Here is a 13,131-nt window from a genome sequence, read left to right on the forward strand (position 1 = left end):
CTGCCTCAGGCCTTCACGGCTGCGGGGGACCCTCAGGCCCCTCCTCCAACAGCCATAAATCCCTGCCTCAGGCCTTCACAGCTGCAGCAGACCCTCAGGCCCCCTCCAACAGCCATAAACGAGGTGACTCCTTTGCAGATGAGAATGCTCCCTTTTTTCCCCCCTCCTCCTTCAGTTCCGTCTACCGAAAATCCATTCTGTCTGCCGAAAATTCCTAGTACTAGGTACCTCGTGACTCCAGCACTCTGCCTTCTTAGAGAAGTCTGGGTGACGACCCACACTTCCTAAGAAATTCTGACTCATATATGAGTTTCCTCAGGCCACCAAGGATCATTGGGGATGCCCTTTGTCTCCTTGTGGTCTGCCTCCAGTCCTAGGATCTCCGTTCATCTTCCCCTGTTTGTCTCCTTCTCTGTCCTTTAGCCATGGGAGCCTCCTCATCCCTCCCTGAAAGTTCACCTCTTGAATGCCTGCTTAAGCATCTGGCTACCCTCTCCCTGACGCCTGATATAAAACCAAAACTTCTCCATAAATACTGCTCCCAAGATTGTCCAACATACCCCCTAGACAATAACAACCAATGGCCCGCAGGGGGAACTCTTAATCCTAACATCACTTACAGTCTCTTTACTGCCAGTGCCTGAAAAAATGGAAGGAGATTCCCTATATCAAAGCTTTCCGCCTCCTCCTCCCCCCCCCCCGCCCCCGCAACACAGCATGGGAAAGCACAAGCTTGAGAACAACTGGTGCAGTCCTTGGAAGTTATCTGTCCACAAAAACATATCCTGTCCTCGAAGACGAGCCAAGACTCCTCACTCTGAAAATAGGGAGACCTTGAAGATGTATAGAAACAGCACCCCTGTTTCTAGCTATGCCCTTCCCCCACTTGCCAATGTGGCAAGAATAGAGAACAAACAACATTCTGTTTACGCATTCCATAAGCATCTAACTGGAGCCCTGCTGTAGCTCAGTTGGTAGAGCATGGGACTCTTAACCTCAGAGTCATGAGTTCAAGCCCAACTGGAGCGGCAGAGGCAAGCAGCTGGGTTGCTGGCTGGCGACGTGTGGGAGCATCAGCCCTCCCAGTTCTTTCTATCTTTCTTTATTTTCTTCTCCCCCCTTCCGCACTTCAAGACCTGCTCGACTAGGCGCGTCTGGAGTGTGTCACTCCCCCACAGACTGAGCCAGAAACCTTCAGTCCCTCTCAGACTCGGTCTCACGGGCCTCCCAAAATTATCACCCACCTCTGGGAGGTGGCAGAACCCAAAGGCATCGTGTGCGTTCACGTCCCTTTCTCCACAGGAGATTTAGCCCAACTTGAGAAATGCCTAGGTTCCTTTTCCACTGATCCCACGACATACATCAGGGAGTTTCAATGGACCCTCCAGTCTTACAGCCTCACACATCATGACATTTTCATGCTCCTGGGCAATACCCTCCTCCCTGAAGAGCATAGACGAGCTTGGGATTTCGCCCAAATGCATGCTACCGAAACCCACAGGACTGACCCCACCTATCCCCCGGCCCCACCGCTGTCCCCAAACAAGACCCACACTGGGATTATAATACCACCGTGTGTCTCCACTCTCGAGATATTTTCACCTCCTGCTTAATAGCAGGTCTGAAAAATGCAGCTCGTAAAGTAGTCAATTTTCAAAAGCTCCAAGACATATTCAAAGGAGGAAGGAAACTCCCTCCAAGTTCTTAGACAGACTCACTCAAGCCCTATTACAGTATACCAGCCTGGACCCAGAGACGCCTGACGGAAGACATGTCCTTATGCCATACTTCCTAGCTCAAAGCTACACCGACATTAAAGCTAAACTCAAGAAGTTAGAACAGGGCCCCGCTACCCCACAGACTGAGATCCTAACAGTGGCCTTTAAAGTCTTCCATAACTGGGAGGAGGAGAAAGAACGCCGTAAACAAAAGGCTGATCAAGCCAATTTCCAAATGTTGGCCCAGCTGATAAAATCACAACCTGGGCGCCCCTCTACAAACAAGCCCCCCCAAGGAGCTTGTTTCAAGTGCTGAAAAGAGGGACATTGGTCAAGGGCGTGTCCCTCCCCCAGATCTCCTACCACCCCATGCCCCAGATGCCACAAAAAGGGCCACTGGGGGTCTGATTGCCCAGCCACCCAAAGGGGAGGCTGGATGAACAACCCCCATCCTAAGCCCGCAATAGTGAGGCTGGCAGAAGAAGATTGACGGAGCCCCAGGGGGCTTCTCGCCCAACCATTTCCATCACCAAACAGGAGCCCAGGGTTACTTTAATAGTAGACGGTCGCCCCATCTCCTTCCTCCTAGATACAGGAGCCACCTTCTCGGTCTTGTGAGAATACCAGGGCCCTACCACGCCTGCCATTACTCCTGTAGTCAGGGTAGGAAGTAAACAGATTTTCCCATTAAACGTCCCCACCCCTTTTTATGCACAATCCAAGACAATCCCATACCTTTCTCCCACTCCTTCCTGGTTATGCCCCAGTGTCCCATCCCTTTAGTAAGATGGGACATCCTTTCCCTCCTCCACGTTTCCATAACTATGTCCACTCCCACAGCCCCCAGTACTCCCTTTCTGATGGCCCTCATAGCCAACGACCCCCCTCTACCCAGTGAAAGCTCCGGTGCCACCCTCATACACCCTGTAAATCCCAAAGTTTGAGACATTACAAGCCCCTCTGTGGCTCTATGTCCTCCTGCCTCTATCAAATTATGTGACCCCTCTCAGTATATCTGTCAGGCCCAATATCCCCTAACCACTTCAGTCCTCATAGGCCTCCAACCCATCATTCAAGATCTCTTAAACAAAAATTACCTCAGACCTACTCACTCCCCATTTAATACCCCCATATTAGCTGTTAAAAAAACCAACGGATCTTTCTGCCTCGTCCAAGACCTTCACCTCATCAACATGGCCATTGTCCCTATCCATCCCTTAGTTCCAAATCCATACACCCTTTTATTGCAGATCCCTGCCTCAGCATCCCACTTCTCAGTCCTAGATCTCAAGGATGCATTTTTTTCTATCCCTCTGTACCCCTACTCCCAAGATTTTTTTGCCTTTACCTGGACAGACCCATGCACGAGACATTCTGAACAACTTACTTGGACAGTTTTGCCACAAGGCTTCCGAGATAGTTCCCATATTTTTGGACAAGTCCTAGCTCAGGACCTCAGTTTAATCATAATCACTCTGAGTCCACCTTATTACAATACGTGGACGATCTTCTACTCTGCAGTCCCTCGTGAGAACAGTCTCAACTTGACACTGCCTCCCTACTTAACCTTCTAGCTTCCAGAAGTTACCAGGTATCCCCCGTCAAAGCTCAAATCTCTTCCCCTTCTGTCACTTACCTCAGATTCCTTCTGCCTCAACAAAGAAAGTCCATTACCTTAGACAGAAAACGGCTCCTCTCTGACCTGCCCATTCCCAAAACCAAGACAAAAATCCTTTCCTTTCTAGCCCTGGCTGGGTATTTTAGAGCATGGATCCCTAACCTCTCCCTGTTAGCAAGACCCCTATATGACCTCAGCAAGGGCCCCCCTGAAGAACCATTATCCTCCTCACCCTGACACTCCCTCATTAAGCTCCATCAAGCCCTTGTGGAAGCCCCAGGTCTCCATCTTCCAGATTTGTCAAAGCCCTTCTTATTATACATTCATGAGAGGTCCAGTCAAGCTCTAGGAGTCCTAAGCCAATATTATGGCCCATCCTTTGCCCAAGTAGCTTATCTCTCCAAGCAATTAGACCCCACAGTTCGGGGATGGGCCCCCTGCCTACGGGCATTAGCGGCTGGACAGCTCTTGCAGAAGGAAGCTCATAAACTAACATTCAGGGCGCCCCTTACCATTCTGTCCCCACATCACCTAAAAGATCTCTTAACCTACAAAAGTTTACAGACTCTCCCTCCCTCCAGACTCCAGACCTTACTGTCCTCTTTCCTCCAAAATCCTGTTCACCCCCTTGCCATCCATACCCGAATCATGACTTTTTCCTCCTTTACTGCGCTCTCGCTTTTTTTCCTCATTCCTATTGTCTTCCCCGCCATCCCAGCCTCCTTTGTATGGCGATTCAAAGTCAGACAGACTTACACACAGCATAAAACAAAAGTTACTGCCTTCATTGCCACATCAGACTGCCCTCCGGAAGGCTGCTATGGGCCTTTATACCTCCACTTTCCTCCCTCCACCGAAGTGTTCACTAGCAGCCACCTTTATTCTCCCTACCTCTGCTTCCTCTATGACCAAAGACAAGCCTATTGCAGATGATGGCCAGACACCTACTGGAGATGTCCCTACTGGTCTTGCACCATTCACTACATGGGTAACTCCCAGTACCCACAGTATTACTCCTCCAACCGTTTCATGAAATATCCCAATGGTTCATTCTCCTTATCAATCCCAGATCCCTGGGACTCTCGATGAGCTGACAGAGTCACAGCCTCAGTTTACTACGGGGGGTCCTCAACCCCCCACGGTACCCTTCATATCTCTTGAGAGTATGTTCCCTCTCATTCCCAGATCTCTCAAGTTGCATCAGATATCAGACATTCCAAAAAAGTCATTATCCAAACTCTTGACGGCGCCTCTTCATCTTCTTATTCTTCCTACTCTTGGTTACAGCTCATTCAAGACACCACCATCTTTCTCAACCACACCCTCAACATCGCCAATTGTTTCTTGTGCGCATCACTACAGTGCCCACTGCTGGCCGCCATGCCCCTTAATATTTCCAACTACTCCTTCCATGCAGAAAGACAATCCCTCTGCCCCCTGGCAGACATACCCCTATGAGAACCAGAATACGCAGATAATCTCACCATCCTCCACTGTGTAGGCCCGACTCCACCCCCCTCCAGCACACTTTACTGCCTCCCAACTCCAGCACACCCTGCATTCTCATCGCCCTAATCCCACAGCTTACACTTTACAGCATGGCGGAATTCCTTGAACTCCAACCTCCCTTGCCCTCATGCACAAAAAGGGCTGCTTTCCTTCCCATCATGGTCAGTATCTGTTTGACCACCTCAGCCATTGAGGCAGGATTTTCTGGGGGAGCCTTGGGTCACTCTCTATGGGCAATTAAAGATCTCAACACCAAACTTGAGGGAGCCCTGACATCCACTGCCAATTCCCTAGCCTCTCTCCAAAGACAAGTCACTTCGCTAGCTAAAGTCACCCTTCAAAACCGGCGGGCCTTAGATCTGCTTACAGCCAAGAAGGGCAGCACCTGCATCTTCCTTCAAGAGGAGTGCTGCTATTACATCAATGAATTTGGCATTGTAGAAACTGACTTACCAAACTCACCGACCTTGCCTCCAGCCTCCACTCTGCTTCTAATTCCAACCCATTCTCTTCAATACTAACAAACCCCCTCCTCACCTGGCTCTGGCCCATTGCAGGCCCCATAATAATCATTCTTCTCACCTGTCTCTTCTTACCCTGTATAATAAAGTTCATCAAATCCCAAGTCGGAAAAATCTCTAATCAAACTTTCAACCAGCTTTTACTCAGGAACTATTAGCTTCTGTCCACAGAAGACCCCTCACCCTCACGTAACCTCCTCACCACACGCCGAGATGGACCCCTCTCTCCGCTGGAAACTTCCTAGAAACAATGGCCGCAGACGCCTGGCTCCTGGCACCCGTATCCTCTTGGCACCCTTAGAATCAACAAGTCCTCGACCTATGGTTACAGGGAACCTTCATTGATTTCCAACCTGAAAAAGTCCACATCTACTCATCCTTACTGTGGGGAGTCCTATCAACCCTTTCCTCCCAATCCTCAAGCCCTCACTCCATTCTCTGCCCCCGTTCAGCAGTCAGAGAGAAAGCAATGTCCACAACCCCATAGAGGAGAAAGGGGGTAATGAAGGGCCCCCACCAGTAAGATGGCGAACTTCCAGCTTCTCTTCGGGGTCCTCAGTTCCCGCCAGTGCCACCTGAAGCCCAATCACCTCTCGCCCCCCTCCCAATCCCAGCACCTAGCCAATAGCCACCAGCCCCATAGAAGTGACACCTCAATCAGCTCATGCCCCTTCCGATATAACCCAGCACCTTTCCCTAATAAAGCGGAATTCTCCGTTGAATTGCTGCTGTGTGTCGCTCCTTTCCTTTCACTCGTGCCCGGTGGAAGTGGTTGGAACTCGATAGTATCCCACAGAGTGACAACTGCATAGCCAGCTTTCTGCTGGCCCTGCTCAATAAAAGAGCTGCTGTCTGTGAAGAGGACAAGCTCTGGGTTCTCTAAGGGGGTGTCTTTTAGGTCTTCTCTGGCAGAATAGTTTAGGGCAAGGACCTGTTGGCAGTCATGCTCAGGTCCTTTGCTCATGGATTCAGGTAGAGAGGTGGCTGGGTTTAGAGTGGAGCATATCTGCAGCTGGGTGACAGGGCTCTCAAGGAGGAGCGACTGATATTTTAGTAGCCTGCTGTCTGACAGCCACAGGACCCCCTGGTGTTCAATAAGCTGGTGAAATTATGGGGTGCATGCACTATCAGGTCTCTTCCCAGGGTCAGTCTTGTGGCTTCAGGTACTAGCAGGGCTACAGCTGCCACAGACCTCAGACAGTGTGGCCAGCCCTTAGCTACTAGGTCTGGTTCCTTGCTGAGATAGGCTGCAGGCTGCTACATTTCTCCTCAAGGTTGAGTTAGTACTTCCAGCACCACTCCCGATCTCTCAGTAACAAAGAGGTTAAACTTATTTCCAGTGGGCAGGCTTAAGGCAGTGGCCTGGAGCATGGCTTTTTTCAAAGCCTCATAAGCTTTAATAGCATAAGGTTCCCACTAGAGTTTTATGGTAACTTCTCTTTGGGCTTCTTTAAGGAGTTGGTAGAGGTGTCTGGCTAACTCTCCATATCTGGGGACCCAAATTCTGCAATACCCACTGATGCCCAAGAATCCCCTCAGGTGCCTGATAGTAGAGGGCATTAGGTGGCAGAGAATGGGCTGAATTCTCTCTTCCCCCAGGGCTCTAGTTCCCTGAGAGAGGTTAAGGCCCAGATATTTTACTTGCTGCTGACATATCTGTGCTTTGTGATGAGAGACCTTATAGCCACAATCAGCTAGGCAGTTCAGTAATCTCTGAGTACTTTCCTGACACTCTGTCTCTGTGGTGGTGCATAGAAGTATATCATCCACATATTGGATGGTTTCTGCCTCCCTTGAATCAAAGGAGGTCAGGTCCTTGGCTAAAACCTGCCCAAATAGATGTGGGCAATCTCTGAATCCCTGGGGCAAAACTGTCCAGGTTAATTGAGCTGAGGGATTTATAGGATCCTCAAAAGCAAAGAGAAACTGGGATTCAGGTGCAGGCAGGATACAAAAGAAAGCATCCTTCAGGTCTAGCACAGTGAACCATGCTGCTCCCTCAGGAATCCTGAATAGGGTATATTGCTAGTGCCTCTGCCTTTCGGTTGTCTCTCCCGTCCCAGTCCCTCTTTTCCTCCTCATTTCTATTATAGAAAACTGATGTGGCGACCTTCAGGAGGGTTTCCAGATTTTATTCTGGGCCAAATACCAATTTTTGTAACTTCCTCCTGATATCTGGGGCCGATTGGGTGATGAATTTATCCTTGAGAATGACTTGACCCTCTGGGGACTCTGGGGACATATAAGTGTGCTTCACCAGTGCCTCCCTGAGCTGCTACAGAAAGGCTGAGGGGCTTTCTTTTTCTTCCTGCACTACAGCTGATAATTTATAGTAATTTATAGGTTTTACTCATGCTCTTTACAGCCCTTCTAAAATACAAGTTATAAAGTGGCTCCTGTACTAGTTATCAGTATCATCTGTATCTTGGCCCCACTCTGGGTCGGTGAATGGCCCTGCCTGACAGCCAGTGGGGAGTCGTGTTAGTTCCTCTGGAGATTTGACATTTGCATTTATAGTATTCCATTCATCTCCAAACTCTAAGGCTCCTCTGATTACTTTCTCTTTCTCCCCTTCAGTAAGGGTTTGATTCAGTGTAAGCATAACATCCTTCCAGGCCAGTTCAAAAGTTAAAGTAAGCTCTTGGAAGGCTTCTGTGTATTTGTCTGGGTCATCCAAAAATTTACTCATGTCCTGTTTAATTAGCCTCAGGTCTTGGAGGGAGAAAGGGACATGGACCAGAGCTGGTCCCCACTCTCCATTGGCTACTTCCTGTAAAGGCAATAAAGATGGGTATAACTGTCTTTTCTTCACCCCCTGGGAAGCCTGGTGGGGTGATTGGACCAATGATGCTTGGGGTGGCAGTTCTCCTGTGGTCTGACTTTTAGGGTTCCCTGCAAGCGGTCTTACATCTGGATAAGGTAGGCATAGCAGAGCCAATGGGGGAGGAATTAGGGTTTAGAGTAGGGTCTGGAATTATTCCACCTTTCTGGCATAGTCCTTTACTATCCCTAAGGGCAAAGAAGGCCTGTACATATGGGATTTCTGACTATTTCCCTTTCTTGTGGCAAAATAAATCTAGCTGCATGACCTTATTATACCGTATGCTTCCATCAGAGGCCAGGCCTCTCCATCAGAGAGTTTGTACTGAGGCCAGGCTTGTGTGCAGAAGAAGATAAGGCACTTCTTCTTCAGGGTCTGGGGATTGAATTGCTCCCAGTTCTTCAGAATGTATGCCAGAGGCGTGTCTGACTTTAGACTTGAAGAAGATGCTCCCATCTGGAAGAGAGAGGGAGAGAGAAAGATGAGTGTAAAGCACCTGATCAGCCTCTCTCTCTGTGAGGGAGTCCCCTCGCCTTGGAGCCTGAGTGACAGTGATTAGTTAACCCCTCTCCAGCCTACTGGGATTAACCACTCCTTACCAGCATGGCCTGTACCTTGCCTTGATTTCCCTCTTGCCTTCCCACACTAAGCAAGAGCTGCTTCAGAGCTCTGGATCTAGTGGGGACCTCACCAGTATGCTCTTACTTTATGCCTCTGGGAGTCCTGATCCAGACCCTAGTTTCTCAGCACAGGCTTTAGCATAGTATACTTGGGCTGCAGGTAAGGAATTTCCATAGCTCCAGGAAGACTGCCTCCAAGGAACAGAGATCAATAGAATAGAGCCATGGCTAGAATTTAAATGGGGCCATTTACATGTATGGTTATGGAGGGCGGTGTCTATATTCAAACACCAGTTTCTGTCACTGCCTGAGAATTATTTAGCCAGTCACCCACTATAACAAATCTGATCTGTAAGACAAGAGGTTGTGGAGGGTCATCTGCGACTCTCACATAGGCAGCAGCCTAGCTGGAGGTTCACTCAGGGCCATTGGATCAATGAGCCAGAGCCGAGATCGAAGGACCACTGTCTACTAGTCCAGTCTGCCCTCGGAGTCTGCAGATTAGAGGAGGAAAGTAGGAAATCAGCTCAGCCATTCCACGACATTCCTGTCCATCTGGAGGTGGGGGATTAAGGAGCAGCAGACACCAGGAAACCTTTCACCTGAGACTTAAAACTGGTAGTCAACACTAATTGTCTTTTAAGTGGCTAACGGATGCCCAGACATCTTTTTATCAGATAAAAAGTACAGCATTTAGTTAGGAATAAGAACAAAGCATAAATCTCCTACCTTGTGGTGGTGAGCATTGGGTTCCATGAAATTGATGAAGTTAGGAGAGAGTTAGGAATGCCCCCTGGCTCACTGAGAGGCCAGGGAAGCCTGAAGAAGCAGGCTGGAAGTCAGAGACTGAGACAGAGAGACACTCCTCATGGATAACCAGTTGGGCTGTCGGGGTCTGTCAGACACATGGGCCTTTGAGAAGCTGCTGAAGCGCAGCCTCAGCCTAGACTCTCGCAGGTGCCTACGGCCTTCCTCAGTCCCTCGCATCCAAGGAGATGCCTCTAAAGGGGAATCCTGGCCTCCACTCAGGTGACTTTTCCAGCTCCCAAGGGATATGGGGGATCCACTGAGGAAGACACAGAGGAACCTGTCACTTGAGACTTTGAGATCAGCAGCCAGGCTAGTCCCATTTAAGTGGCTGACGAGTGCCCAATGCTGTGTGCCATAGATGGCTTCCAACTATAAGGACAGTGAAAGAAAAGACAGTCTTGGATGCTGATACTTACTTCCAAATCTATCCCAGATGAGCCCCCAAAGATGATGCCGGGGTTCTTGTTCACAAAGCTGAAGAATGAGCTTCACAAACACTCAATGTAGGAGAGCAAGGTACAGGCTTTTATTTAGAGATAAAGTGAAAGGACAGAGCTCCCAGCTCATGCCAGGAGGGGAAAAGAGAGTCTGTGATGGTGTGTTGTCTAGGGGTTTTATAGGCAATTGAGAACTTTTTGAGCACAATAAAAAAAGACTTAGGGGTGTGAACTTGTACCACCAGCGCTTGTCCTCAAGGTGGGCTGGGTCATAGTCTGATTGCTAGGGCTGACAGCAGTCATGGGGTTGTGCTAAAACCTTGTAGAAAACTCAAACATCCCAGGCCAAGTTGCTCCTGGCCTTTTGACCTTTAACTGATCTCACTGAAGATGTCTATATCTTGACCCTAGAGAATTAGTGTGACCTTGACTTTCCATAATGCTTAGCACAGAGTTTCAGTAGGGATTTATTTGCCCATTGTTACATTGCTCTGACTGTAAATATTCCACCCTGCTTTTCCTGGTGGCCCTCACCCTACTCTGACTACACACACGATCCCTGTCTCAAGGTCAACTCTGACTCTAAGGCTATATTATGTCAACTTATTTATTCATGTTTGTCTTTCTCTGTAGATTTCACCTGGCAACATGTATTTTTATTGCAGAATTTTGCCAGTGATCATGATAGGCACAGTGGACACAAGTTGTGTAACAGAACAGGATTCTAATTATTAAAATAAACTATCGGCTATCACAACCAGCATTTAAGTTCCACACTACAAAAACAGCAATTAAAGAAGTGATATATGTAGAAATGATATTCTCAAAAGTGAAAAATGGTGGTCTCAGATTTTCATTTAAGAAAAAGTTATATAAATAGCTCCCATTGACAAGAGTTGAGTTATTTTTTTGCATTGAAGTAGTACAACTCATGACTATCCTTTTGTCAAAAAGATACTTAATATGACATTTCACTTCAGAATAAATTACTCTGAAGAGATCCATGTAGTTCATTGTTATAATGAGGAATTGCCAAATATTTCACATCCAAAAGGCATGTGTAGGAAAATGACAAAGGGGATATCTCTTGGAAATCAGAATGATCACAAAGTTTAACAAAGACAGTTACCTAAATTGTGCAGAGAAGTATAAGTCTTATAAATAGAAATTCCAGGAAAAAGATAAAACTGCATGTTCAGCTTCCCCAATATGGTCAAAGAAAGGCAATATTTGTCCCAGGCTTTGTGCCCTGTCATCATGGGCATTTCCTCAGACCCAGGTCAATGGGCCATTGAATATTTTCCTTTTGAAAAAGTATTTTCAGGGCCACATTTATGTCTTTATTCCTGAGGCTGTAGATGAAGGGGTTCAGCATGGGTGTGACCCCAGTGTACATCACTGAGGCTGTTGCAACTGCATGTGAGCTCTGGGTAGTAGCAGAGCTGAGGTACACACCTAGGCTTGTACAATAAAATAAGGAGACAATAGAGAGGTGAGATGCACAGGTGGAAAATGCTTTATACTTGCCCTGAGCTGATGAGACTCTACATATGGAGGAAATTATCTTAGAGTAAGAGTAAAGGATGCCAGCAATAGGGCCACCAACCAGCAGTGCTGATATAGAATATATCATCATGTTATTGAGAAAGGTGTCAAAACAGGCAAGTTGGAGCATCTGACTGAGTTCACAGAAAAAGTGGGGAATTTCCATGTCTGTACAAAAGGCCAATTGCAACATCATTAAGCTGTGTAACAAGGAATGCAGGACACTCATGATCCAGGACACCAGGACAAGAAGTCCACAGAACTGGGGGTTCATGATGACCTTGTAGTGCAGGGGGCAGCAGATGGCCACATACCGGTCATAGGCCATCACAGTCAGGAGGAAGTTATCCAATCCTGCAAAGAGCAGGAAAAAATACATCTGTGTGATACAGCCTGCATAGGATATGGTTTTGCTCTGGGTCTGGATGTTCAGCAGTGTCTTTGGGATGATGGAGGAAGGTAAACAGATGTCCACAAAGGACAGGTTGGAGAGGAAGAAGTACATGGGTATGTGCAGGCGGGAGTCTGAGCTGACAGCCAAGATGATGAGCATGTTCCCAAACACAGTGACCAGGTACATGGAGAGGAAAATCCCAAATAGGAGGGGCTGCAGTTCTGGATCCTCTGAAAGTCCCTGAAGAATAAATCCTGAAACCCCTGTAAGGTTCCCTGGGTCCATGTTGTGGAGATGACTGCCAGAAGAAAAAAATAACATGATTAATTTTCACACAAATAGGCATTACCCACTCACTGAAATGCTACAGTTATATTGTATATTCAAGTAACTAATTTCAATATTTAGTATATGCATATGGATCCCTTGGGGGCTTCCCCCAAATCATCTCCAAATAGGCATATTCATCTCCACATCAAAAGTTTCTTCAAAGGCCAGGTATTATTTTATAGTTTTAAATATAAACTATTTAATGCATGTGAGGAATATATATTGAGTGCAGGTCATGTTCTAAGCATGTTCTCGTCATAAATGAGAGGGTGCTGAAGAGCAAAAGTCCCTATATTCTATGATGGTGTGAGGATTAAAATATATGCAAGCATTAAATAATTGTGGGTTGGTGACGGAGACCATGAAGAAATGAAAGCAGGCATAAAGGAGAGAGAAGATGGGAGGTGTTATGTGTCAATGAGTGTTCAGTCAAAACTGGGCAGAAAAGGTGACACTGTACAGATACCTCAAAAAAGAGAGGGCTGAATACAGGATGTTATATGGGGAAGAGTGTGCCTGGCAGAGAGAATGGCCAATGTGCAAGCCCTGAGGAAGGTGTTTCTTTCAGAAAATCAAGGCTCAAAAAGAAGCCAGTGTGTCAGGAGAATGGGTGACAGAGGGAGTGATGGGGTGGTGTCAATACATTGTGAAATACCACCTGTCCTCAATGCTGCTTTAATTTCAGGCCACAGGAGCTCCTCATCCAAGCTATTTGTCTCTTGCTCTAATCAGGTTGCAATCACATCCTGACAATTGAAACACATCCTCTCCTGAGAACATATGCTGATTGAGTTTGCTTCCTATATAT

General features: G+C 47.5%; 1 protein-coding gene across 1 annotated transcript; it reads right to left on the reverse strand.

Annotated features, from left to right (window-relative positions):
- Nucleotides 1–11,309: 11,309 nt before the first annotated feature.
- Nucleotides 11,310–12,293, reverse strand: LOC108394405 (olfactory receptor 7A17-like). Its single transcript, XM_073220992.1, has one exon. The coding sequence runs from the start codon at nucleotides 12,276–12,278 to the stop codon at nucleotides 11,310–11,312; it is 969 nt and encodes a 322-aa protein (XP_073077093.1). The 5' UTR covers nucleotides 12,279–12,293.
- Nucleotides 12,294–13,131: the final 838 nt, after the last annotated feature.

Source organism: Manis javanica, chromosome 13, assembly GCF_040802235.1.
Source record: "Manis javanica isolate MJ-LG chromosome 13, MJ_LKY, whole genome shotgun sequence".
Classification (NCBI taxonomy): Eukaryota; Metazoa; Chordata; class Mammalia; order Pholidota; family Manidae; genus Manis; species Manis javanica.

Coding starts and splice junctions, on each gene's coding strand:
- LOC108394405 (XM_073220992.1), bottom strand. CDS start 12,278: ATGGACCCAGGGAACCTTACAGGGGTTTCAGGATTTATTCTTCAGGGA.